Source organism: Rhinolophus hipposideros (genome assembly GCF_964194185.1).
Source record: "Rhinolophus hipposideros genome assembly, chromosome: 12".
NCBI lineage: Eukaryota > Metazoa > Chordata > Mammalia > Chiroptera > Rhinolophidae > Rhinolophus > Rhinolophus hipposideros.
In genome coordinates this window covers 26,512,199-26,538,852 of record NC_138058.1, presented here as the reverse complement: position 1 = coordinate 26,538,852, position 26,654 = coordinate 26,512,199, and the positions used below count along the sequence as shown (strand labels likewise).

General features: G+C 50.6%; 1 protein-coding gene across 2 annotated transcripts; it reads left to right on the top strand.

Annotated features, from left to right (window-relative positions):
* Window positions 1–707: 707 nt before the first annotated feature.
* On the top strand, window positions 708–25,502 carry ATP6V1B1 (ATPase H+ transporting V1 subunit B1). Of its 2 annotated transcripts, XM_081068059.1 has the most exons (14): window positions 708–957; window positions 7,992–8,047; window positions 17,180–17,278; window positions 17,450–17,543; window positions 18,119–18,196; window positions 19,144–19,283; window positions 20,226–20,327; window positions 20,906–21,003; window positions 22,037–22,160; window positions 22,329–22,479; window positions 22,726–22,808; window positions 23,586–23,690; window positions 23,892–24,021; window positions 24,106–25,502. In XM_081068059.1, the coding sequence occupies exons 1-14, from the start codon at window positions 840–842 to the stop codon at window positions 24,267–24,269; spliced, it is 1,542 nt and encodes a 513-aa protein (XP_080924185.1). In that variant the 5' UTR covers window positions 708–839; the 3' UTR covers window positions 24,270–25,502. The 2 variants fall into 2 exon arrangements, with proteins under 2 accessions (XP_080924185.1, XP_080924186.1); XM_081068060.1 differs by lacking the exon at window positions 18,119–18,196 and having other exon boundaries at window positions 717–957.
* The last annotated feature ends 1,152 nt before the right edge of the window (window positions 25,503–26,654 follow it).

Genomic DNA, 26,654 nt, shown 5'->3' with positions numbered 1-26,654 from the left:
GCTTGGAGTTTTCCTGTCTAATGGCTAAGGTGATTATGCTAAGGTTCCCTTCCTGAAGCGTTTTTTTTTCCATCTGATCTCTTAGGCAGGAAAGGGGGGAGGGTAAAAGGTTCTGAGTCTTTTGTTTCTTAATAACCAGCTTAAAATCAATATCCCAAAAGGCAGAGTTAGAGTGGCAAAACTTTAGTCTCCTTCAAGGGCATGACACAGGAAAGAGATCTGATGTGTGGTGAATCCAGAATGCTGGAGGATCCAGGGTAGACTTCCTGTAGGAGGTGGCACTGAAGCTGGCCCAAGAATGATCATCTATAGATGTTCAAAAAACGATGATGGAATCGTGCAGGGGAAGAAGTACCCTGGTATGGTCAGGGCAAGAGGTGCAGTGTGAGAGCAGGTTGTGGGGACAGTGAGGAGAAGATCTGAGGAGAGGGCAGCCTGCCAGAAACCAGGGAATGGGGACGGGGGAGACCAGGAAGAGATGTGGTAAGGGGCATGGGGCTGTGAGAGCACCTGAAGTTGCAGGGGGAGGAACTGAGTTCACACTGGCTGCAGGTTGGGGGCAGAGGAAAGACCAAGAACAGAGGGAAGCCTGCCGACCCTTCTGCCCCTCCCATCCCCCATCCTCCTGTTCCAGACGGCCTAGGGCACCTCTCAGGTCTGGAAGAGCTCCAGGAAACCAGGTTTCCCTGTTTACACTCAGCTAGGGGGAGGAGAGAAGGGAAGAAGGGGAGGCGGCCGCAGGGGCAGACTGGTCAGCTTGCTCCAGCTCCAGCTGGGCCTGGAGTGTTGGACCTGCCTCAGCAGGCTCAGGCTCTCTGCTCCCAGCCTGATACTTCACCATGGCCACGAAGGTAGACAGTAGGCCTGGGGGGCTCCCCAGCAGTGGCTGCGACATGGGCACAGCCCGCGAGCACATGCAGGCAGTCACCCGAAACTACATCACCCACCCGCGTGTCAGTGAGTACGACCCCCGATGGGTGAGGCTGGGGTGGGCTGCTGTGTCCTCGGGTGCTGCCTTTAAGCCTCAGGGAAAGGAGGATCAGAGACGTGAGGAGGCCTGTGGGGCTCTTGGTCCAGTGCAGTGATGCTGTAGGTGGCCTGGAGAAGGGGCCACCTCTGCAGGAGGAGAGATGGGGCCCGCAGCCCCGGCTACCCCAGGGCAGAGGGCAGCAGAGTAGTTGCAGAAAACTCCCTGCCATCACTCTGATCCTGCACTGAGACCCCAAGCCCAGAGAGAGCTCCCAACGGCCCCTGAGAGTGTGTGTGTCTGAATATGTGTGCTTGGGGTAAACCAGAACCCTCGGCATGAGGAAATGCATGATCAAGTGCTCTTGGGGGATGTGTGGCAGTACAGAGTATGTGTGCATTCTCAGGATGGGGAAATACAATACGTGACACTGTGTGTGTCGTGTCAGGTCTCGTGTGTGTGTTCTGGGGGAGGGTGTCTGTGTATAACCAGGGGAGGGCAGATACCTGGGTGTGTGTGTGCTCTCTCTTGCACTTGGGTGAGGCTATGTATGCATATATGTGTGACAGCTTGAGTGTATATGATCAGAGTGAGGAAACATGTAACTATGTGCACGCTTATACTCTCCGGGTAAGAGTGTGTGTTTGCATGTGTGTGTGTGCGTGTGTGTGTGCTTAAGCGTGCATGCTCATGGGGAGAATATGGTGAGTGTGTAGTCAGGTGATGTCACATGTCTGTGTGTGTACGGTCAGGGGCAGAGTGAGTGGCTGGCCGCCAGGTATAGAGGTGTGTGTGCTGGAGTGTACCCTCGTAAGCTTCTGAGGGGGCCTCCCAGGGGTGGCTTGAGTACCTGTCCTGCAGGGGTGGGCCAAATCCAGATGTCTGGGGCAGAGAACCCGGTAAGGCCCACCAAAAGGAGCCCTCTCCCACCAAAGGGAGCCCTCTACCCCTGCCATCGCTCCTTGTTCAAGGTCACTGTCCCTGGCCCGGCGAATTCTAGAATTCTCAGACAGCGCAGCTCACTGGAGTAAACCGGCCTGGCCAGCATAGCTAAGCAGACCCAGCGGCTCCTAACAGGGTGTGAATGGGGAGAAGCTGGCCTAGCACAGTCCCCCTCACTCCCTCTGCAGTCACAGTCCAATGGGAGGAGGAGGAATGGCCTGAGAGGGTAGCTGAGAGCTGGGGCTGCCCTCCAAGAGGAGCCCAGGGGGTGTATGGCACCTCCTGAGGCCCAAGCAGGCGCTGAGGGGTGGAGTACATTCCAGCAAAGGAGAAACTCAGAGGTGTGGTGTCAGGTTGATCAAGGTGGCCCTGCAGGCCCTGCCCTGTGGAGGTGCAGAGAAGACAGAGGCCCAGATTCTCCCCTGGGGCAGAGGGAGTTACCAAGGCCCAGAAATATGCAGTCTGTGTCCCCCTTGGGTCCAGAGTCGGGCCTGAAGACCTGAACAGAACTGGCTGACTCTTGTCCATCCCGTGTGACCCTACCCCTGCCCCTGCCGGCCCCTCCCCCATCTCCCCTCTTCCCTGGGGGAACAGGAGAGCTCCCAAGGTCCTCAGTGCAGTGTGGGCTCTGCGGTCCGGACCCACCTGCTTTGCTTTCCTTCTACCTGGAATGTGCCCCCCCAGGAACCCTGCAGGGTGCAACCTCACCCCAGAGCCCCCTCCATCTGGTTCCTTCCCAGCCAGTCCCTTATTTATAGTCAACAAGTCCTGGGTCACACACTCCACGTTTGTCCCAGGCTGGAACTCAGGGGTGGCAGCACCACCGTGTTTGCCAGGCTGTTGCTGCACATGGACCCCCCAGATGAAGGTGTTCACACACAGCAGCTGACCCAGACACAAGGGTGAGCGCAGGGGGAGCCCCTTCGGCGCACGGGCTCCGTGGCTGTATTAAAGGTGTTACTGCAATGACAAAGGCCACCACCTTTGCTTTTCCTGCACACCCGGTCCTCACAGGGGCCAGCCCCAGCCCAGCCCTGACACCCTCTCACCCCCAAGCTGGATTCCTCAGGGTGCTTCCACACCTGCAGCTTTCACCAAGTTTCCCCTCTTTCCTCCTCAGGTACCTGAGGGGTTTTCTCCCCGTGGGGCAGAGGGCACCAACAGGTGCAAAATCCAGAGCTGCTCCCTCAAGAGGGAGCCTGGCTTCCTACTGGGACCTCTAAGCACTTCCAGGCAGAACTTTGTGTAGTGACAGAAAGAGCCTAGGAGAAGGGCAGCTAGCTCCCAGCCCCAGGGCTCCCTGGGCCAGGAGAAGGCTTCCTGGAGGAAGAGGCAGATTAAACCGGACTGAGGCACTGCAGTGGGGAGGGAATGGGCCAGAGAGGAGGGAGTGGGATAGAATCATGATGGGGAGTGACCCTCGGCAATATCCAGCCCAGGAAAAAAGGGGCCCCTTTGCCTCCCTCAGAGCTGGAGCTGTTCTCCAAGGGGAGGTGGTGGCGTGGAGCTGGTCATGTGGGACAGAAGGTGCTAGGCTGACAGGGTTAGGGGTGCAGTACACATGCATGAGCAAAAGTTAGGCTGGACAGGCTGGCAGGCTGGCTGGAGGGACGGAGTCAGGTCGGATCGCACAGGGGCTTGAGTGCCACCACTGGCTGCCTCAGAAAGTTCCACTGGCTGGGTCTTGGGCTGATTTCTAAGAACCCTTGGCTTCCAAACCCTCCCCCCTCCCCTAATCCCTTCAGCGGGATCAGGGAGGAGGTGAGGGACCCGCTGCCCTGGCCTTGCCCCCACCCTGGCCTCACGCATGGGTGCACCTGCCTCAGCCCTCTCCCAGGATGCTGCAGGTGTGGCTGGGCCGCCCTAATTAGTGGGCCACCAGAGCCCCTGCTGAGTCTTTGACCAGGAAGGCGGTGGGGAGACAGGGGCAGGGAGGGGCTCCACCAGCCTACAGCCCAAAGTGCAACCCAAAGTGTCAGCTAAGACAATGGAGAGGGGGTGGGAAGAGCAGCTGGAGGGAGAGTCTGAAAAGTCTCAGGAAGGCCTATTGAGGAAGGGCCCCTCAGAGGCCTTCTGGTTCAGCACCCTGCCTCAGCACTACCCCCACCCTTCACCTCTGCAGGGTCAAGGGTGTGTCCCAACGCTAAGGTAGTAGCAAATCAGGATACTGTCCTGATTTGTGGTGTGCCCCAGGAGAAATCGGCTGACTTTCTGGGCCTCAGTTTGCCACTCCATGCAATGGACACAACGGACAGAGTTGGCGGTGGATACAAACAAAAGGTCTGGCTTCCAATGAAGGATACCCTTGTTGCTCAGCACCCACATTGGCTGTGTCCAAACCAGGCAGCGTCTCACAAAAGATAGAGCCTAGTTTGATGGGGGGACACATTAGTCTGAGGGGAGAGACACAGTCTGTGTTGCTAAGGCACAGATAAGCTGGAGAACAGGATGCCTCCTAGGGTGCCAGCCTGGAGCCCTGCGAGGCTTCAGAGGGGAGAGGGCCCAGTGGGCTGCAGTAGTTAGTCAAGCACATGGCCTTGAAGGATGTGGTTCAGCCAGATGCTGAACCAAAAGAGCCACATAAGTGATTATCTGCATCGAAGGGCCAGGCTATGGAGCAATGTATTCAGTCAACAACTATTTATGAAGTCTACCTACAGCCAGGTACTATACCTTCTAGAAGCCTGAAGGCGACTTATAGACCAGGCTGGTGCGAGAGATACATGGGGAACTAGAGACCTCGTGCTGGTCACCTACCTGGGCTTGGCTGGGAAAGGCATAGAACTGCCTGGCAGCCCAGCGCCTGGTTCTGCTGCAGGCAAGCACTTTGCCCCAGTCCTTACACCTCCCCAATGGGGCCAGCCCCTCCTTCTTGGGGGCTGGAGTGGGGGACAGGTCCAGATGCCTTCTTTGTGCCCACCACCATCAATCACCACTCTCCTCGACTCTTTGGGTGCTCCAGCTCCCAAAGTAGAGTTGTTGGATGTCAGGGTTAATGGGGATTTCATGTGACAGCAGCTGTGAAGTGGGAAAAGCCCCCTGTCAACGCAATGAGGAAGCTGAAAGACTTGTCTCCCAAGCAGAACTAGAAATGGTTTCCTGGGGATCCCTGGACCTGGGGAAGGGGGCTTTCCATCTCACACCCATACCCCCCTGTGAGACCCATCTACCCTGTATCTTTCTTCTGCCATCTCAGCCCTTTTGGCTAGTCTGCTATTTTCTCTACAGGGCCAGCAAGATGTCAGATCTTCTGGGGCTTTTGAAAATGTAGCCGTTTCCCTACCCCATGCTTATTCCCATGTTCTCACGATCCATTTCCTCCTCCCTGCTTCTCCATCCTCCTTCAGCTGGGTTTACCTGCTCCACTCTGCTTCACACAGTTCTAGCAATCCAGAGAATTTCATCAAAATGCCAGGTGGGCCGGAGGGGGAGTGTGTGGCTGATTGGTGTGGAGGGTGATGCTGCAGCCTCTGCCCTGCCCCCCTTGTTGGTGTCTTCCTATGTCCCCTTAGCTCTGTGCACCCTTTCTCTCATCCTTTCCACCATATGTCTGCACAGGAGTGGCAGGGGCCAAGGGAACAAGCTCTCGTGCTGGAGGACAGGACCCTCATCTGGTTTGAGTCTGGGAAGGTGGCAGAAGGAGAGTACACCTGGGTTCTGAAGTGGGAAATATGGGGATGAGTTGGTGGGATCAAGTAACATCTTTCATAAATCATCCAATGAATATTCACTGTGTCTACCATACGCCCATACTCTTCTAAGAGGTGGGGACTAAGCAGTGATCACTGCAGACACCCCTGCTCTCATGAAGCTGATACGTCCTCCTGCACCAAGGAAATGAGCCTGCACATGCCAGCCAAACTGCCCTTCCTTCTGTCTCACCTCTGCCAGATGGGCCCTGGGCCAGGCTCCCTGGGCACTGGCTGATGAACTCCATCTGACCTTGAAGTCTCAGCTCAGATGGCCCTTCCTGTAAGGTGTTTCCTCGTGAGCACCCAGTCTGGTCTCTGTGCCTTCCCTTCATAGCACCTACTGCAGTTCGTAGTTAAATTGATTTCTCTTTATCCCCTCTTTTTAATTATTTTAATTAAAATAGGCTCCCTGTTCATTTGCCACCTTTATTTACATAGTCTAGTGCCTAGAGGGCATCCGAAACATATGCTTGAAGAAAGGAAGGGAGGAGGGAAAGAAGAAAAGTAACCATCGAGGGTGAGGTGCCCAGTGCCATCCTTGAGTCCCTCCAACATTCAAAGGTCCTCCACATAGGCCGAGGAGCAGCCAGAGAGGTGGGGGGAGGGGTGCGCAGGGCCTCCCAGGAGCTGCAGGGGGACAGTGCGTCCAGGCTCTGGCCCCTTTGCATTTGGCAATCTGCAGGCCAGAGGTGGCCAAGAGAGGAAGCAGGAAAGGGCAAGGCGTGGTGGAAGGTAGAAGGGAAGAGAGCAAGGGAGCCATGCTTGGGCTGTGAAGGCAGAACCTGGAAAAGGACTGGGGCTGAGGGAGTGTTTTTAAGATGGGAGATGCCAGAGCTTGCTGGATGGGGAGACCACAGCGAGAGGGCGGTGCTGGCCATTCACTCCAGAGAGATTGAAGGTGCCTGGTCCCTGGTACCCGTGAGGAGCTGGCCTGAGATTGAAGGTGCGACACCCCCTCCATGGGAAAAGAGGAGAGGGTAGTTCAGTAGGTCAATACTTTGAGGGCAGGAAAGTAATGGAATCCCCGCACCAGGCCCAAACCCAAGAAGAATTTATCTTCTGCTGCCCTCCGCCTGTTCTTAGGTTTTCCGAACAGTCTTTAAGCTTGGAAAAGCCTTGAAATTATCTGTGCAATGATCCACTAGCCCAAGTCTCAGCGAAAGAAACTTATGTTCAAGAAAAATAAGGAATCTGACCATTGAGCCCTAGACTCGGAAGGATGTAAGCAAGGAGCGTTTAGTTTCCCTTGGCGTGGGGTGGCTTGGCACCAAGCTGGCCTAGAAACAGAGGACAAGTGGCTGGGAGCCAATGTGGTCTGATGAGAGGGCCAAAGAGTGGGGTCCTAGCCGCTGCTCTGCCACAAGCATGCTGTGTGACCCTGGGCCAGGCTTTTCACCCTTCTGGGCCCCTTTGGACTATTCTCCCCTGTGAGGTCCTTCCAGCCTGTGAGTGACCCAGTGACCTCACAGATACCCTGCCCATTCTGCTTTGCCAACTTCCTTTATCTCAGGACCCCAGGGAAGGGCTACGGTATCCCAGGGTTATAAGCAAGAGAGGGTTCCAGGTTCCCTCAGCCAGCCCCTAACGGAACCAAAATAGGATTCCTGTCTTCCAGTCCATGGCTTCCTTTATGGGGCCCCAACGCTAGAATCAAGAAATATTTCCTGATGTCTAACCCAATCACTCCCTGTAAGTGGAGATCATTTCCCTGCTTGTGGGACTCAGCTCAGCAGCTGCTAGGACAGAGACATTCTGCTGCCTCCTCCTTTTTTGTCACTTTCTCCCCTCCCCCAGGGCCACCCACTGGGCCTGGGGAGTCTGGGAGCCTCATGGCACAGCAGAGATGCTGGCTGGTTTTTCTCACTAATGCCTGCACATGTCCCCCAAAGTGTTCAGTGGGTGTGGGGTGATGAAGAGGAGTGTGGTGCTGGCTAGGGACAGGGGAGGACAGTTCTAAGCCACAGCTGGGGGCCAGGAGCTGTTGGGAAACACTGGGGGTCAGAGAGGAGGGAATGGGTAAGTTGGGGGCTGAGGCCGGAGGGAAAGCTGCCTCAGGGATGAGAAAGGCTTCTGCATGGCTGAGGGAGGGAGGACTCTGAGGGGTGTCTGCCCTTGCCCTGGCCCTCCCCCAGTCTCCTGCAGGTGTCCGAGGCAGCGGGGGCCCTGCGGGCAGGGGCATGACCCTTACAGCAATGGTGGCTGGCCCTGTCACAGCTAATGACCCTGACAGCCCAGGCTGAGGAGGGGTGGAGGTGGTGCTTAGAGGGAGGGAACGGAAGGGAAGGCAGAGGACGCTGTGTGTGTGTGTGTGTGTGTGTGTGTGTGTGTGTGTGTGTGTGTGTGTCTGGGTATCTGGGTGTGAGACCCTCACCCACTCACCCTTTTCCCAGCCTACAGGACCGTGTGCAGTGTCAATGGGCCCCTGGTGGTGCTGGACCAGGTCAAGGTAAGGCTTCTGTCTCTTTCTAGACACCAAAGCAGAATCCCAGGGCCCCCAAGCTCCTGTGCAGGATTTGCAGGATTTCTTCTAAATTGTCCTACCTCTAGATGGCCCCCACGGGTCTACCCTATTCTTTCTAATCCCCTGTCACCCACCCCCATATCTCCCTCCCAGCTGTCTTCCTGCCTTTTCAGTGCACCTCCCACTTTGGGCCTTGGGAGACCTGCTTCTATCACCAATGAGCTGGGGCATCTGGGCTATTATGCTTCTTTCTCCATCTGTAGAATGGAGTGTCTAACTTTCTCATAAGGCTGGACTCTCCCATCTGCCACTCTCATGGCTCTTCTTGTAAAAGGAAGAGGAGGAGAAGGAAGATGACTGCCAGCTAACTTTTCTCTAGAGCTTGAGGCCTCTGGAATATCTCATCCTGGGAACCAGTGTGTGAGAAGTGAAGTGGACCTCACAGAAGGAAATGGGATTGGGGCTACTTCGTGTCCCCTGGGGAACTGCAGGACCATGCAGACACTGGCAGTATTTTGAGTCCTGGGGTTGGGGCTTCTTGGGGCATAAAGAGCCCTGCAAATGTATAAGATTACTCTGCTATTCTGCTACCTCCATCAATGAGATGTACCCCCATCTCCCATCCCACGCCCCAGCTAAACAAACTGGAAACCTTGACTCCTTGCCACCCTTGACTTCTCCCTTCCTCGCTGCCCCATCTGTCAGTGCACATGTGCTGTCAGCAGTCCCCTACCCCACCAATGCTTTATTATGGCCATGGCCTCTGGACCCCTGGCCTGGCACCCTCCCATCCTCGACTCTGCAGCCATATAGTCCTGACACATTCAATCCCCAACTCAAACTCACTTAGGGCTCCCAGTGTCCTCATCTTACAGGCTCTGTGCTCCATAAGGGTCTGCATACCTTTCCACTCTCATGTCTCATCACTCTCCTTTGCCACTTGGAAAACCATACTGTCTCTGCATGGAGCTGCCACTTGATGTCTCAGGGCCTTTGCACATACTTTTCCCTATGCCTCCTGTCTACCGTTTCCCCATGCCCTCTGTCTGACTCATCCCCAGGATTAGGTGAGCGCTCACCTTCCCCTGGAAGCCCCTCCCAGCCCCTTGGGCACTGAGCCTGTCCTTCTCAACTTTGTACTGTCTTATTGGCTGCATCTATTGAGACATTTGGTCACCACCTGGCCACATGTCTCCTCCCTGCCCCCTAACTCCCCACACTGTGCCCTCCTATTGGACATGGATGGTGTTTTATTAATCCTGAGCTCCCAGAGCCCCACGTGGCACTTTCACTAAACATCCAGCCCATTGGAGGTTCTTCGTTTGTTCAAAGGAAGGGTGAGTAAATGAATTAGCTGAATGAATGAATAAACGTTAGTATGACTAAATATGGACCTGTCAAAACCTGAGCCAACTATATTAAAGAAATAAGACCCACCCATTTCTGGAAAACAGATTCCATGTTCATATGGACATTACTGTTTGACCCACTAGTGTTGAGGACACCCGGGAGGAAGTGTGGTGGAGCAGTTGTGTGCGTGTGCCCTGGGGTCAGGTGGTCTGACTCGGGCTTCTGGACTTTTATTCCCAGTCCCTTCCCCCACACACACACTCCCCAGACCCCCCACATCCCCCCCTCTGCTAGCTACCTGTCAATTCTAAGTCAGCAACATCAGCACCCGCTGGGAACGTGTTAGAAATACAGCTTCTTGGGCTCCACCCCAGACTGACAGAATCGGAAACTCTGGGTGTAGGACACCGAAGTCTGTTTTTAAAGCCCTCTGGGTGATCTAATGCTCCCTGAAGTGTCAGAACCATCTATACAGGATTGTAAATCCCAGTTTCCTCATCTATTAAATTATCATAGGATTATTATGAGGATCAAATCAGATAAATGTAATAGTATTATTCCCCTTTAAGAAGAGTTAGCAATAGCTCCACCTGGCATGCAGAAATGCCTGATTAGACAGATGGTGCCAACTCCTGCCCCCTTGCCCACCTCCACCACACTCCCTACATACTTGTTCGTCTGGAGAGGACCCAGTGCTGTATGAAGAATCAGAGGCTAAGCAGACACCCATTTTCTGAACTATCAAATGGGGCGGGACTAGGAAACTGAAGATAGATCCCCAGACCTGTGGTTCTGTGATTATTGGATGCATCTGGAACTCTGGCAGAACAGAATAAATGGGTGATGGAGACACCCAAAGAACCCTGGGCTCGCAGAGGGAAGGAAAGGAATCGGTAATATATATATATATATGTATATATAGTCTCATAAGTTCAGAAGACACCTTTATGCATTCCTCTCCGCTGCCCCCACGCCTTCCCGTGTTCTAAAATTGCTAGGGCAAAATGCAGCGATTCCTCCACTACAGCGCCACCTTCTGCCCGCATTGAATCACGCAGGCAGTTACGCTTCCTGCTTCCATCCTTCTCAAATGGAAAAATATTTGGGGGAAGAATTTTGTATAGGTCAGTGGTTCTTAGCCCAGGAAATAAGGGCTTTGAAATTGTATACAAACCTTTGAAGGTGTGTATTGTGTATTCAGGCGCCTGTGCATTTTTCTGGGGGTAGTTTCATCTGATTTTCTGAGATACAAAGTCTTGCCAGACTTGCTTAGAACTTCCCGGTCCTCCAACTGTGCACAGCAGCTTGCCTGCGCCTGACCCCTTGCTGGTTGAGAACTCAGTTGCATTACCAGCAGAGAAGATGGGTCGCACTGTACCATCCCATTCCCTGCAATGCTCTTTGTAACCAACCGTGACAGCTGAGATCATCAGGCTTGCTCAGTATTGTGGCTGGGAAACAGGGCTCTTTTGGGTAAAACTGATCGGATGGCCATCAGCTGTGGCTAGTTGGCTGTCAGCTGTAACCAGTGAGCCATTGGCCACTAATATAACTGCCATGACTACGCTAGCAGCAAACGGGGGCCTAGCAAGAAGATGGTGGCTGAGCCTGCAAGCGCGGATTGCAGTTAGCAAGTGAGGTTGGTTGGTTGGCAGAAAAGCGGCCGGTGGGTTGCGGATCGTTTGGCTCCTGCTTCCTGTGTCTCCAATCCAGCCACAAGCGAGACACAGTGCGCCATCTCCTCTCCACTCTCTGTTCCTCTTTCCCTCACACACAAAAACCCACATAAAAAGGATCACTTTTTAATACCCTGCTGCCTGGTTTTTATTGGGCGCATTGTCTGATTTCTTTGGGGCCCACTATGGCCTGTGCTCTGTCCAGCAATTTTCCTCTTGAGGTTAGCAGCCCACCATCAGCTCTGCAGACAATAAGGCCAGTGGCACTGTGGGGACAGAGTCCCAGAGAACAGCTTCCAGGCTCTTGGCCTCACGTGGAAAGGTGCTGGCTCAGGTAGTAGATGGGCATCAGCTGTGACTAGCTGGCTATCAGCTGTAACCAGTGAGCCAATTAGCTGCTGATATAACTGTCTGGCTGAGCTAGCAAGCGCAGATTGCAGTTAGCAAGCTGTGGGTTGGTTGGCAGAGAAGCGGAGGGCAGATTGCCACTAGCAAGTGGGGTTAGCAAATGTGGATGGTGGAGCGAGACTGGGGTGCAGGAAGACCCCTTGTTGGGGTACTGGCAGATGTTTGCTCCTTGTGTCTCCAACCCAGCCGCCAGCGGGAATATAGTAGTATGACTCTCCTATCTGTGGCTCCGTGGGTGTTCCTTTTTGGCCTCACCGTATGGTGCGTTCTTATGTGGGGAGCGGGACCAGAAAGCCCGCGTGACACCCCGCGTGAGAGGCACTTTCAGATAGGGAGGCCCAGGCAGAGAGGCAGAGGGAAAGGAGCCAGGACTCTTGTTTGTTTCCCAGAACCCGCAATCCTTGCTCTTGGGCTCCCTCTTGTGGTTGTGAAGCCAAAGAGCGCTGGGCATTATTAGCCTCTAGGCCGACCTCAGAGCATTCTTCTTGGGCCGAGCCCTCTCTGGGAGAACCCCTACTCCCCAGGGTCTGCGGGGTGGCTAGGAGACCCAGGTCGCCTTCCTAGCATTCTCTTCACAGGACGGGGTTGGGGGGGGGGGTCAAGCCAAAGCTTCCCTCAGTGACCATCAGCTGCAAGCCCTCCTGTCTCAGGTTTAACTCCAGCAGGTTTGCCCTGGGGGAGTGGGCTCCACGCTGGTCACACTCCAGCTGGAAAACTGAGCCACGCCCCCCACCCCCTGCCTCCCTGTCCATTCAGGTCACTAGTTTGCGGAGAGCTGGCGATATAATGATACTAATGATGCTGAGTAACCACTTGCGCTGTACTTTAACATGTCCTAAATTTTTATAACATTTTGATTTTCTAAAAATGCTCCTATGGAATTAGTGAAACAAAGAAAAGATACATAAAGCGAACTATCTGCCCCTAACATATTGAGATAAGCAATGTAAAGATCCTGCTGTGTATGAGCGAATATACACGTGCCATGCAGGGTCTCTGGTCCCGCTCCCCGCATAAGAACACAGGACATGGCGAGGCCAACCAGCTGTGGCTAGTTGGTTACAGCTGACGGACAACTAGCCATCACTGAGGGCCATCCAATCACAGTTGATGGCCATTTACTACCGGAGTGAGCACCTTTCCACGTGAGGGCGAGAGCCTGGAAACTGCACTCCTGGCTCTGTCCCCACAACACGTGTCAGAGGTTTACACTGGTGATTAGTCTCTTAAAACATATCCAGTAGATACGCATTTAACTCGTTCTTTTTGATAGCGCGTAAGACACGATAGTATGGATTTACTGTGACTTATCCCATGGTTCCACTATTGATAGACATTCAGCATGTTTCCAGGCTTTGCTCTCCAAATAGTACAGCAATATAACATATTTTTTATACGGATGCGGAATTGCTGGTTCAAAATGTGTATTTATTTTCAAATAGATATTGAGAGTTTGGGGCAAGATTGCTTATCCCAGCAAGGTTGGGGTAATTCACATTCCTACCAACCTTGAAGAGAGGACCCACTTCTCAACACGCTTGCCAGCCCTGAATATGTTCTCTTGTAATTTTATCTGTCAAATAGATGAAAATCAGTACAGCCTTGCTTTTGTGTGCATTTCTCTGATGACTCGGGGAGTTGAGCATCTTTTCACCTGTTTAGACTTCACTCTCTCCTCGGTGAAATCTTCCTTGAGGTGTACAGATTGAGTTGTGGGAGCTCTTTGTTTATTGTTCTCATTTGTGTGTGGTGTCTTTGCCATATAGATATTTCAACTATAATCGAATCTTTCTATGTTTTCATGTATGGGTTCTGGAGTTCTTATCTTGCTTAAAAACTTCTCTCTTATCTGGCTTTTAACCGGATTGTTCAGGAAGAAAGGAAAGAAGGAAAGCTCTTCTAGGATTTTTATTTGCTTGTTTTAGCTTTATATTTAAAATTTTTATATGCCTGGAATGTATTTGTGTTTCTGATGTGGGCATCTTCTAAGTAGATACTGAGTTATGTTAGCACCATTTGTTCAATCAATTCTTTCCTTTCTCTGTGAACTAATAATATGCCACATTTGTCTATAACAGTCCCTGAAAACCTGGCTTCTATCTCTGGACTCTACCATCTGTCTCACTTATCCATTTGTCGGCCCCAGACCAACACTTAGCTCTTGACTTCAGTAGTTTCAGAACATGTTTTACTATCTGATAAGGCAAGTCCTCCATTCCTGATCTTTTCTATAACTGTTTTTGGATATTCTCAGACATTTATATGAATTTTAAGATTTTTATTAAGTTCCAGAAGAAACAATAATCCATTGGGAATACATTTAATTTATATACTAGAGCCTCTTGGGTTTTTCTACATATATGCTGTCATCTGCAAGTCAAGGGAATTATGTCTCTTTTTCTATTGACCTACTTTAATTTTACTTTTTATTTCAAAACAATTTCAAATTTATAAAAAGTTGCAAAAATAAAATTAGTTCAAGGAGCAACCATATACACAATTGTTAATATTTTATCCCATTTGTCCTATCACTTGCCCTTGAGTGTATGCATAATTTTTTTCTAGATCTTTTGATAGGTATCCCTGAATACCCCAATGTGTATTTACAAAGAATAAGAATATTCTTTTACATAACCACAGTAGAGTTATCAACTTCAGAAATTTACAATGGCACATTTATCTAATCTACTATTTATTATCAGCTGACTCAATAAAGTCCTTTATAGCTTTTTCTCCCCTCCAGTATAGGATGTAACTGAGGGCCAGGTATTACATTTAATCATCATGTCTGGTTAGCCTCCTAAAATCTGGAACATTTCCATAGCCTTTCTTTGACATTTTTGAAGACTAGTCTCCTCCCATCACCACTGATTATTTTTTTAACTTTTATTTTTTTATCTCATTATCTTTTTCTAACTTTTTCTAAAATTTTTTTAGATGATCACAGATTTTTTTAATCCTTTAATCCACTAATAAGGATATTACATGAATAGATTTTCTAATATTAGACTAAACTTGAATTCCTGGAATAATCTCAACTTGGTCTTTATTATTTTTATTTGTGTGTGTGTGTGTGTGTTTAACTTCATCTTTTGTTTTTTAATTTTTTTTCTTTTGTTGTTTGTTTTGTTTGTAACTTGGCATTTTTTATACATTGCTGAATTTGGTTTGCTAAAAGTTTTGTTTAGAATTTTTTGTATCTATGTTCATGAGTGAGATTGCCTATAATTTTCCAATAATTAAATTGTCTTATTTTGGTATCAAGGTCATGCTTGCCTCATAAAATGACGTAAAGATCATCCCTTTTCTTCCAGTCTTTTGAACAGCTTGAGTAAATTTCAAACTATTTGTTCCTTGAGTGTTAGAACTCACTGGTAAAACTACCTGGGACTAGTGTTTTCTTTGTGGAAAGATTTTAAACTATCCAAAATGTTAAGGGTTATAAGAATGTTCTGGTTTTTACTTTGTTTTTAATTGGTTTTGGTTTGAGTTGTATTCTGCTAGGACTTTATTCATTTCATCTAAGTTGTGAAATATATTGCATAAAGTTATTCATGGGGTGGCCGGATGTCTCAGTTGATTAAAGCACAAGCTCTGAACACCAAGGTTGCGGGTTTGATTCCCGCATGGGATGGTGGGCTCTGCCCCCTGCAACTAAAGATTGAAAATGGCGACTGGACTTGGAGCTGAGCTGCGACCTCCACAACTAGATTGAAGGACAATGAATTGGAGCTGATGGGCTCTGGAAAAACACACTCTTCCCCAATATTCCCCAATAAAATTGTTTAAAAAGTTACTCATAATTCCTTTTAATATCTTTTTAAGTACTATTAGTATAGCTAGTTTTGACATTTTTATTCCAACAATTATTTATTCATGCATTTTTCTCTTTTTTAACCAATGTTGCCAGAGACTTGTCTATTTTATTAGTCTTTTCAAAGAACCAATTTGGCTTTGTTGATCTTCTCTATTATATATTTGTTTTCTGTGTTGATGATTTCCACCCTTTTATTATATCTTCTTTCTTGGAGTTTTAATACTGTTTGTTTCCATAGTCTTTCTTTGACAGTTTGGAAGACTACAGTCTCCTACTGTCACCACCTTTTTTTTAATAAGACATTCTCCATTTATGCTTATTGATATAGTTTTTAATTTCTTTTTTTTTTTGGTCTTATTGTATAAATGAAAATTTCCAAAGCAAAATTAAGTAGCAATGGTGATAGAGGCATATTTTTAAGCTTCCTTCTTAAGACATCTCAGTTGCATACTTTTAAGCTTCCCTGACCTTTTTCCTTTTCTTATATAAAGCTCTACATGCATCACACATATGCTGACATATAGTTTTTCATTATTGTTGAGTACCCAATGTTTTCTAATTATTATGAGTTCTTCTATATTTAGAATGCTTTTAGATGTCCTGATGCATGAAGTTTTTCTTTTTGTTATTGATTTCTACCTTACTCTGATTATAGTCAGAAAACATGGTACAACTTGATGTGTTCTATAGGTCACAATCATAGCATGAGGTGATGCCCCTTCATTCTTTCCTATTTCATTTGTCCTTCCAGTTTTGATTTCCTCTAATGCCCAAGGAGTAATTTAGACAAGTACTTTGATTTCCCAGAATATTGGGAACACTGTGAGGAAGGGTGTCATCTTTTTGCCATTTATTTCTTTTGGATTAAAAGTATGACTTCCTCTCTGAAGTAAATCAACAACCTGGGAAGCAAGGTGAGGGAGCCTAGACTGTGCTATGCATTTTCTCCAGTATTTCCCCTGGGAAGATGGAATAGGACTTAGGTCTCCAGGTTCGGATGAGAGCTGAGGACCAGCGTCAGTGTGGAGGGTCTGCTGTGCCAGCCCAGCTCGCCTGGCCTGGCTCATAGCCTCCTCTAGATGTGGGGAAAGATTGGGATCCTGATACCGTGTTTCCCCCAAAATAAGACCGGGTCTTATGTTAATTTTTGCTCCAAAAGACGCATTAGGGCTTATGTTCAGGGGATGTCTCACTTTTTCGTGTACAACCATCTATAATCTATATTTGTTTCATGTACAACAATATATAGCATCTTCTGGAACATCGTCATAATATACTAAGTGCATCCGTCTGGCTAATAATCTTAACTGGGGCTTATTTTCAAGGTAGGTCTTATTTTTGAGAAAACGCGGCACCTGGAGTGTGCACAGTGTGTTCACCATCCGTCCTCACGGGCAGAAACGACGGTGCCATCCAAGAGACCCAAACAACCATAACAGCTGCTGCATTTTATTGATCTGTTACAAGGTGCCAGGCACTAGCCAATGACTTTACATATATTATCTCACTTTCTCCCCACAGCAGCCCTGTGACATAGGTATTATTATTATTATCCCTATTTTAAAGATGAGAAAACAAAGGCTCACACATTACGTAACTTCCAAAGGTCACACAGCATCTAAGCCTCAGAGCTTCCTTTTTAACGCTGGTCTTCCAACAAGTCGGTGCTCCTACCCATTCAGGTGTACTGCCTCCCGAAAAAGATCCAAACTTCCCACTTCTTACCCCCTGAAGTTTATTTCTAAGAGTGTGTGAGCACAAGAGGGGAGATTGAAACTTGAGATTGGATCCAGGAGTGGTGGGGGAGGGGACCGGGACTTCACCTCTGATCTCACTGTCACCTGGGCTGCTCTCCCCTCCTGCCAGTTTGCCCAGTATGCTGAGATCGTCAACTTCACCCTGCCTGATGGGACTCAGAGAACTGGGCAAGTGCTTGAGGTGACTGGGACCAAGGCAATTGTTCAGGTAAGGGGAGTCAATGAGATGTTGGCTGGTTGAACAAATGGAAACACCCACCAAGGTCCCACATTATCTTACAAACTCCAAAGGCAAAAAATGTCCTATTTCCCCAAGATCACCTTGCCCAGAGCTGGGCACAAATGAGAGGGTGAGGAATCTCATTCTCTTGTCCCATAGGTTTTTGAAGGGACCTCTGGGATCGATGCCCAGAAGACCACCTGCGAATTCACAGGGGACATCCTACGGATCCCAGTGTCAGAGGATATGCTGGGTGAGCCGTGGGGGTGGGACAGGATGGGGTTCTCCTCTGTCCCGCCAGCCAGCTTCTCTGACCAAGCGCTGAGCACCCTGCATCTTCATTACCTGTTCACACATCTGCCTCCCCTGTGAGCTCTTTGAGTTCAGGGGTGATCTCCTCTTCTCTCTTTGACCCCCAACCCCAGCTCAAGGCTAGACATACAGCAGGGGTTCAATAGATGAGGAAGGCACAGTAGGTAGCCATCCATCAGGGGTCAGGCTGAAATGGACTGCACATTCCCTAATTTCCCCCCAAGATCTACCATACCTGGCCCTCTCCTCTTTTTAGCCCCCAAATCACTCAATTAGAGCAGTTGTCCTGGGCCAAGGCTTTGCCTATAAAGGTTTCCAGGGGAGGAAGGGAGACCCCCAAGGAGAAAGTCACCATAGCCAGCTCCTTGGAGGTAACTGAGGGACGAGGAGGAAGGGGACATGGGGCATTTGGGATGTGGGGGGCAGGCAGAAGCTGGTAGTGGTGTGGAAGGTGAGCAGCAGTGAGAGACCCAGGGCTGGCCCTGAGCATCTTCCAACACCCCTGCCCACCCCCAGGTCGGGTTTTCAATGGTTCTGGCAAACCCATTGATAAGGGGCCAGTGGTCATGGCAGAGGACTTCCTGGATATTAATGGTAAGTGACCAGGGGCTCTGAGAGGCTTTAGGGATCCAGTCCCCCACGACATCCCCCACCCCCAGTCATCAGCTGTGCCACCTTGCCCTTGGAAGTTCTGCGCCAGACACAGGTCAGGGTAATAGGCCAGGGCTCACTTCTAAGACACATCTCAAAGGATGGTCAGACAACAGCAGATCAGGTATGATAGGAGAGCAGCAAAGCCTCTCTGTCCCCAGAGAGCCACAGAGGCTGAAATACTGCCATCAGCACTCCATGTCCTGTAAACTGCCATCATCATTGTGGCATTGTCCCATGCGTGCCCCAAGAGCATCACTCTCCTGCCTTCCAGTTCCCTGTCCCCGCCCCTGAGAGCTAGTTGGGGCGGCTTTCAGAAGCAGACACAGCCCCTCCCAGGCTCTCACCCCATTCAATGGGAGGCCATCTTGAGCCTTCTAACCCCATCTAACCCCATCATCAGTTTTCTGAGGACGTGATGGAGGCCCAGGGAGGTTCACGGCTAACTCAAGGCCACACAGCCATTTGGAGGTAGAGCACAGAACACATAGTCGCTCAGACGGGAGGGCTCCGAGTCACCTCAGGTCCTCCAAACCTGCACTGCACCCGGAGGTCTTGAGGAGGGTGCTGGCTCCGACCATGGGGCCTCAGCCTGAGCTCCCGCCCCTGCCGCTTCCAATGCTCCAGGGCAACGCTGTCCAAGGGGGCACTGGACATATGGCTTTTTACATACAAATTCATTCAAATGAAATCAAATTTCATTTCCAAACCACAGTTTATGTGCTCAATAGCCACATGTGCCTAGGGCCACCATATTGGATGGCGTTAGAGCCCATTTCCATCATCGCAGAGAATTCTGTTCGCAGTGCTGCTCTGGAGTCATGGAGAGGGTTGGGGAGGGCCGGGAAGGACCCAAACCCTCCAGCATGCGTCCATGCTTGCCCTCCCAGGCCAGCCCATCAACCCCTACGACCGCATCTACCCCGAGGAGATGATCCAGACAGGCATCTCTCCCATTGATATCATGAACAGCATTGCCCGTGGGCAGAAGATTCCTATCTTCTCAGCAGCCGGGCTCCCCCACAACGAGGTGAGACCTATAGGAGCCTGCTGGCACATCTGTGGGCCGGGGGCAGAGCAGGGTCCGGGGCCCAAGAGGAGGGCTTCTGTGCCGAGTTGGCAGGGGCCAGCCCAGCTGGAGCGGCCAACAATCCAGATGGGTAGTTGTCCTCTGGCAGTTCAGGACGTCCTCATTCTCCCCCAGCAGATCTTCAGGCCTCTGCCTGAGTGAGTGGGGTGCTCACTGGCTCATGAGACGGCCCACAGGTAGCCCCCGTGTTGACAGTCTGCTGAGCTGGGCTAACAGCGCTACCCACTGGTCCTTGTCATGGTCTTGACTCACTGCCTGAGCGAACGCCTCTGATGCCAGCCCCACAGCCATCTGAGGTGTCCCTGTACAGGTTCCTTGCCCCACCCCTGCCACCTGGAGTGAACAGTTCCTCTAAAAGCAGCTGGTGTGACAATGTTTCTAGATGCTCCTCCCCTGACCCCCCACTCACCCACCCAACCACTCCTGGATGTGACCCAGCTCACCTCAAAATGGTGTGCGTGACCAGATGGCATAAACGCCCTCTACCCTACACACACGCATCCTGATCTGTGTTACGGGAACTCCATGCGCTGTCGGCTTGGGACAATTCTGTGCCAAGATAAACCCCAGCAGTCTGAGGGGAGGGGAAGGGATTCTGAAGGGCCAAGCTGCCCCAAAGCCGCGTCGAGGCTGTTGCTCTTTGGAGCTGTTATTCTGTCTGCTTTTCATAGCAGGCAGCCTAGGCCCTCAGTAGTGCCAGAACAGGGCAGCCCCTCTCCTCAGAAAGGCTGTAGGACCTGAGGCTGCCCTTTCGCCTTTGTGGATCCCTCCTACGGAAGGCCCTGGCAGGAGGATGTACTGGCAATTGCCCCGTCCATCCTCTTCAACGGTGCTCAGTGGGGAAGGCTCTGACGTCCTTCCTCCTAACCCCCTCCACTCCAGATTGCCGCCCAGATCTGCCGCCAGGCTGGGCTGGTGAAGAAGTCCAAGGCTGTGCTGGATTATCACGACGACAATTTTGCCATCGTCTTTGCAGCCATGGGGGTAAGAGGGGCTGGGCAGATTGGCAAGTTCTGGAAGCTGTGGGTAGGCCGCCTTGTTTCCCTTGTCCTGGCATGGCCTGATCTGATGAGGGAGCCACAATCCTTCTCCTTGAGAAGCTGTCAGAGGGCGGGCCTGTCTGGTGGGAGAGGTAAGAGCGTGACTGACGGGATGCAGTGGGCTCAGTGACTAGGGCAGCTTGTCCCTCAAGGCACCCAAAGGCCATGGCATCTAAAGACGGGCACAGGTTGACCTGGAGGAGGAGAAACTAGGGAATTTGAGGAGACAAGACAGCTTGGGAAGGGGGAGACCAGGGGGCCCACACAGGGCCCAAGGTGGGAACAGGGAGTTAACAGGAAGCAGCTGGCCAAGGGAGGAGCAGAGCTCAACGTGGGGACGTGTGAACCTCTCTTTGGAGGGATGGTGAGACCCTACCGGCCCTGCCCTCTTAGGTCCCGGGATCACCCCAGGGACTGTTAGACAGTTAGTGGGTGGGCGTCACTGAGAAGACATGGATGGGCCTGGGCCCCTGTCCTCGGGTCACAGGACCCTGCCTCCAGCCCTCCCTGTTGTGTGTCCAGGTGAACATGGAGACAGCCAGGTTCTTCAAGTCTGACTTCGAGCAGAATGGTGCTATGGGGAATGTCTGCCTGTTCCTGAACTTGGCCAATGACCCCACGTGAGTCTTCCCCTCACATGTGTACTGTCCTCAAGCAGCAGGCCTTGTCCTATTCCAAGACTCAGAGTACCATGGCTCAGGGGTTTCCAGAACTATAGCCAGGGGCCAGGGCTGGGAGAACCACCCCTTGGTGTGCAGATGGGGAAACTGAGGCTGGTGATGGGTAAGGATAGCTCAGGAAGAGACAGAAAGAGCAGGACCAGGACCCTGTCTGCCCCCTGCAGTCCCTCTGCTCCTCCAACAACCTGCATTGAACCCCCGTCCCGAGTTAGGGCTCCTCATCCTTGAGTCACTTCCATGGTCACCACTACAGAGATATGTCCCTAAATCCTTTGTTTAGAAAAACTGCTATTTTAAATTTAGAAACTGTGAGTTTAAATCTGGGGGTCAAGTGGATGTTAAAAAAAAACCAATTCTAATAAACTGTCCTGGGTACTAAGAATACTCCAAAAACTAAGTAATAGAACTCTGGAGGCTGAGATGACATCACCAAAGGAGACACCCCGAGGCACAGAGCCAGGGACTCAGGGGTGCTCACAGTGAAGGGGGCGGCCAGGGCAGGCAAGTGTGTGCACTGAGTACACTAAGTGTGCTCAGGAGCAGTGAGAGGAGCAGCAAGGAAAGAATCCTGAGGAAACAGAGTGAGAGTGCTCCCGCTGACCCAAGGGCAGGTGCCCCAAGGGAAAGGGTGCTAGAGCAGAAGCGCTGACCTGCCTCCCGCTGAAATGCCAGAGTCCCTCACCTTCAGGCCACGGAGATGGGCCCCTGTCATCCTCATCAGATGTCCCGCTCTCCCCTAACGCCTCGCCTGCCCCAGCCTCTGCCCCTTTTCCTACCTTGGACCACAGGACAGGGGAGTGTTGGCCCTGGCTGAGTGTCCATCCCCAGGAACCCCAGCCGTGACCTGGGGGCCAGGAGCGGGGTACCCACGCCTGTGCTGCTGTGTGCAGTCCCAGCTTTCCCCTCAGCAAGGGGGCTGCACGGAGCACAGGCCTGGGCCTCCAGGCTCTCTAACTAGCGGCCGTACCTCCAGCATTGAGCGGATCATCACCCCGCGCCTGGCACTGACCGCAGCTGAATTCCTCGCCTACCAGTGCGAGAAGCACGTGCTGGTCATTCTGACTGACATGAGTTCCTATGCAGAGGCTTTGCGAGAGGTGAGGTGGCTGGGAAAGGGTGACAGTTTCATCCCAGCCCCTGCATCCCAGAGCGCGCCCACCCAGGCCTGCTTCCACTCTTTGTCTCAGTCATTGAACTTCCCACTCACTCTTCCTTCTCTCAGCCTGTCACCTCCCTTCTTATCCCAATGCCCACGGATACTGCAGGTCTCAGCTGCCAGAGAGGAGGTGCCCGGGCGCCGCGGATTCCCTGGATACATGTATACAGACCTGGCCACCATCTACGAGCGGGCAGGCCGCGTGGCGGGCCGGGGGGGGTCCATCACTCAGATCCCCATCCTCACTATGCCCAACGACGGTGAGCCTCCTCACTGCCCACCACCCCCGCAGGCCGCCCGCCCTCCCTTCCCACCCGGACAGGTAAAGGGCCCGTGCTTCTTTGCATAGAAGTGCAGTAGCGCTGTTCCTCCTGCAGGGTAGACACTGTCCTTTCCTTGCCCCCATCCATTCCTATCACCCCCATGAGGGGAAGAGAACCCCAATGACCCTGAGTAGGTGGAGACCTGGGCCCCAACTACACTGAGGCCAGTGCATTTCCTTGTAGATATCACCCACCCAATCCCAGACCTGACGGGCTTCATTACAGAGGGACAGATCTACGTGGACAGACAGCTTCATAACAGACAGGTGCTGTCCCCTCCCCATCCACTCTCTGCTCTCTCCACCACCCGCTGTGCTTCCTCTCTCCATGAATTAGCAGGGGCCAGGCAGGAAGATATCCCAAACAGGAGATAACCCCCCAGGAAGACTGTGTGGTTCAGAGACAGAAGACAAATCTGGATAGAATCAAGCCTACCTGGTTACGAGAACTTCAGAAAATAATCTCATCTCTCTGAGCCAGGTTTCCTCTTCTATAAAATGGGAATAACACTTATCGCACAGTTGCATTTTGGAGGATAAAATAAGTTGGCATACAGAAAGCAGTAGGGTAGCCAATAATAGAGACTAAAGAATTACCATCTCCTCTTTCCAGTAACTTGCTTTGGGTAACTGACACACATAGATGGTTAATAGCATGCTAATGGGTTACAAAATGTGTCTGTCCCATCTGGGTTAAAAGCAACCCCTATGAGTTTTCCCTCTTTGCTCAGCAGGTTCTTTCTTTGTAGTTATTAACTTAAGCTTCCGCCTGGTTTTGTCCGAACAATCGAAAGTTTTGAAATAGCGAGCTTTTCGTTAACAAATGTCGTGTCATCTCCCCCCTCCTGTCTCCTGTCTGCGAGCACACATGTAGATACACAAACACTCAAGCCCTAGAATTTATGGGAGGTAAAGGAGGGCGGGTGTAACCCATTGCTCTGTAGCAGGAGGACCACGAGAACCATGGGGGGAGGGGAAAGAAGCAGGGTTGGAAGGAAAGGAATGTTCATACCCTGCCTCCTGCCACGCCTTCTGCTTCCCCAGGTCTACCCTCCTATCAACGTGCTCCCTTCCCTATCACGGCTGATGAAGTCTGCCATTGGGGAGGGCATGACCAGAAAGGACCATGGAGATGTCTCCAACCAGCTGGTAAGACGCAGCAGGCCCAGGGGCTGCCGAGGAAGCTGGGTTCAGATGCTGGAGGTCCGAGCCCTATCAGAACCACGGGCTTTTCTTCTGGCAAAACTCCTCTTGCAACAGTGGTCGTCCCAGCACAGCCCGATTGAGGGCCATTGGGTTCAGGCGATAAACCTGTGGTGACCGCCCCCCCTCTGTACCCCCCTCCCCCAGTACGCCTGCTATGCCATCGGGAAGGACGTGCAGGCCATGAAGGCAGTGGTGGGGGAGGAGGCGCTCACTTCGGAGGACCTGCTTTACCTGGAATTCCTGCAGAAGTTCGAGAAGAATTTCATTAACCAGGGTGAGGCGCTTTGGGGGTGTTCAGGCAGTAACCCCTTTGCCCCGACACACACACACACCCCTCACATTCCTGCTCTGTCCCTAGGCCCTTACGAGAACCGCTCAGTGTTTGAGTCGCTGGACCTGGGCTGGAAGCTGTTGCGCATCTTCCCCAAGGAGATGCTGAAACGCATCCCGCACAGCGTGATCGAGGAGTTCTACTCCCGCGAGGGGGCGTCCCAGGACACCGCGAGCGACACTGCGTTCTAGCCCCGCCTGCGCGTGGCCGGGAAGCAGGGTCCTGGGACCCCTGCCTTCCGCAGCGGTTCACGCAGCCCTCCCCACCCTCCATGGTCCCACACTCCTGAACCAACCGCCCCTGCGCCCACGCTCAGCCCTGCGCCCACCCATCCCTCTCCCTGGCTTCCTGGCACTGGGAAAGAACATATTGTTAAACCTGTGTTCTGTGTCTTGTTCTTATAGGAGCATTTGTATTTTTATTTTAAAAGCTCCCCAAATAAGAAGTAAGTGAGATGAAGACGTTCATCTTATGTGAAAATGATTGGCAAAGCTGGGGGTGATGGGTACATGAGTTCATTAAACTATTCTCTCCACTTAAAAAAAAAAAGCCATATTAGCGTCTTAACAGCTGACGACAGAATTCCTCTTTGGGAGTTATTTGTCTTTGTTAAGAAATATGTTGATAAATTTCTTAGGTGGAACGTGAGCTCAGGGACCATGGAAAGGACAATCTCCGTGACAAAAGATGTGTCTGACTCTGACCAGCTCTGGGAGATGCTAGGGGGGAGTTTGGTATGCTCCAGAGACAAGGGAGGAGAGTTGCTGGGGAGAGAGCCTGGGGGACATCGAGGTGGTGAGAAATGGTGAGGAGAAAACCCTTAGGTTAAAAAACAAACGGGTGAAGAGCATCCTAAAAACCAGGATGCTGGATTTTGCTTTGAAAGCTTCCCTGTCCTTCTTTAATGTCATCCCTCCTGTCTCCTCTGCCCCATCAGCTATGAGGTCATGAATTCTTCCTAAGAGTCAGGGCTGGTTGAGAGGATGGAACTTCAGCAAAGGGCTGAGTTCCATTTCTGGGTCAATGTGTTGTGAAACCAGCCAGAATTCTTGGATCAAGAGCTGACACCAAAGGAGGCCCTAAGGATAAAAGTTCCATCCCCATAATAATTCACTGCCACTTGGGGGAAAGCTTTTGGGTGTCCACAAGGCACAGAGTTGTTTATTTAATAAGTTTTATTGATATATAATTCATATACCGTACAATGTATCTACTTATAATTGTATAATTCAACAACTTTGTATATTCCAAGTTGTGCAACTGTCACCACAATCAATTTTTAGAAGATTTTCAAAAAGAAATTGCACTGCTAGCCATCACCCGTCCAGTCCCTTGTCTGCCCCTTCCCCAGCCCTGGGCAATCATTAATCTACTTTCAATCTCCATAGCTTTGCCTACTCTGAACATTTCACATAAATGGGATCAAACAATATGTGGTCTTTTGTGTCTGGCTTCTTTCACTTCCCATAATATTTTCAAAGTTCATCCACATTGTAGCATGTATCAGTACTTCGTTTCTTTTTATTGCCAAATAATATTCCATAGCATGGATATACCTTTTGTTTATCCACTTATCAGTTTAGGGACATGCTGTTTCCACTTCTAGGCTGTTATGAATAATACTGCTATGAAAACTCATGTACAGATTTTTGTGGGGGCATATGTTTTCCTTTCTCTTGGGTATATACCCAGGAGCAAAATGACTGGGCATCAGATTATGACTTTATCTGTAACCTTTGAGAAACTACCAGACCGCAAATCCACTTCCAAAGTGGCTACACCATTTTATATTCCCCCCTGTAGTATATGAGGGTTCCAATTTCTCCACATCATCGACAACACTCGTCTGTCTTTTTGAGTATCCTAGTGGGTGTGAAATGATGTGTGGTTTTGATTTGCTTTTCCCTTATGATTAATGAGAGCTTCTTATTGTGTGCTTATTGGCCACGTGTATATCTTCTTTGGAGAAATGTGTATTCAGATTCTTTGCCCATTTTCAATTAAGAAGGGGTGATACTGTAGATTATTCAGTAACTGTCAACCCTGATTCAAGCAACACTGATTGCTTGGCTACTGTATGTTGTAAGAAGTTAAAAGGCAAACTGAGGAAAATATTGACAACAAAAATATATAAGGGGTTACCATGTTAATAAGTTTTACAAATCAATAAGAGACACATTAAGACCCTCAAAGAACAATGTGAATAAACAGATAACTCCCAGAAGAGAAAAAAAAACTGATTAATCAACTGCTTAACTCTTGCTGGTAATCATAGGGTCAAATTAGAACACCATTTCCACTACCCAATTAGCAAACATTTATTTAAATAATAATATCCAAAGCTAGTGATGGTTGGAATAGTTCCTCTTTTAATAATAGCAAATTACTCAGCTAGGCTGGTCTCACTGTTTGCATCCCTTCCCCCCTCATGAAATAGGTGCAATTATCCCCATTTTGCTGATGAAGAAACTGAGACACAGCGGTCAAGTCACTTGCCCAAAGTCACACCGCTGATGTTCAGTACGTCCTTCACTGCAGGTGGAAGTGTAAGTTAATATAAAACCTTGCTTGGAGGG

Bases quoted from the DNA above. Each gene is read 5' to 3' on its own strand.
- ATP6V1B1 (XM_081068059.1), top strand. From the start codon at position 840: ATGGCCACGAAGGTAGACAGTAGGCCTGGGGGGCTCCCCAGCAGTGGC. The intron at 19,284-20,225 runs GTGAGACCTATA...CCTCCACTCCAG, and splicing joins CCGGGCTCCCCCACAACGAG to ATTGCCGCCCAGATCTGCCG. The intron at 22,809-23,585 runs GTGCTGTCCCCT...CTGCTTCCCCAG, and splicing joins GACAGCTTCATAACAGACAG to GTCTACCCTCCTATCAACGT.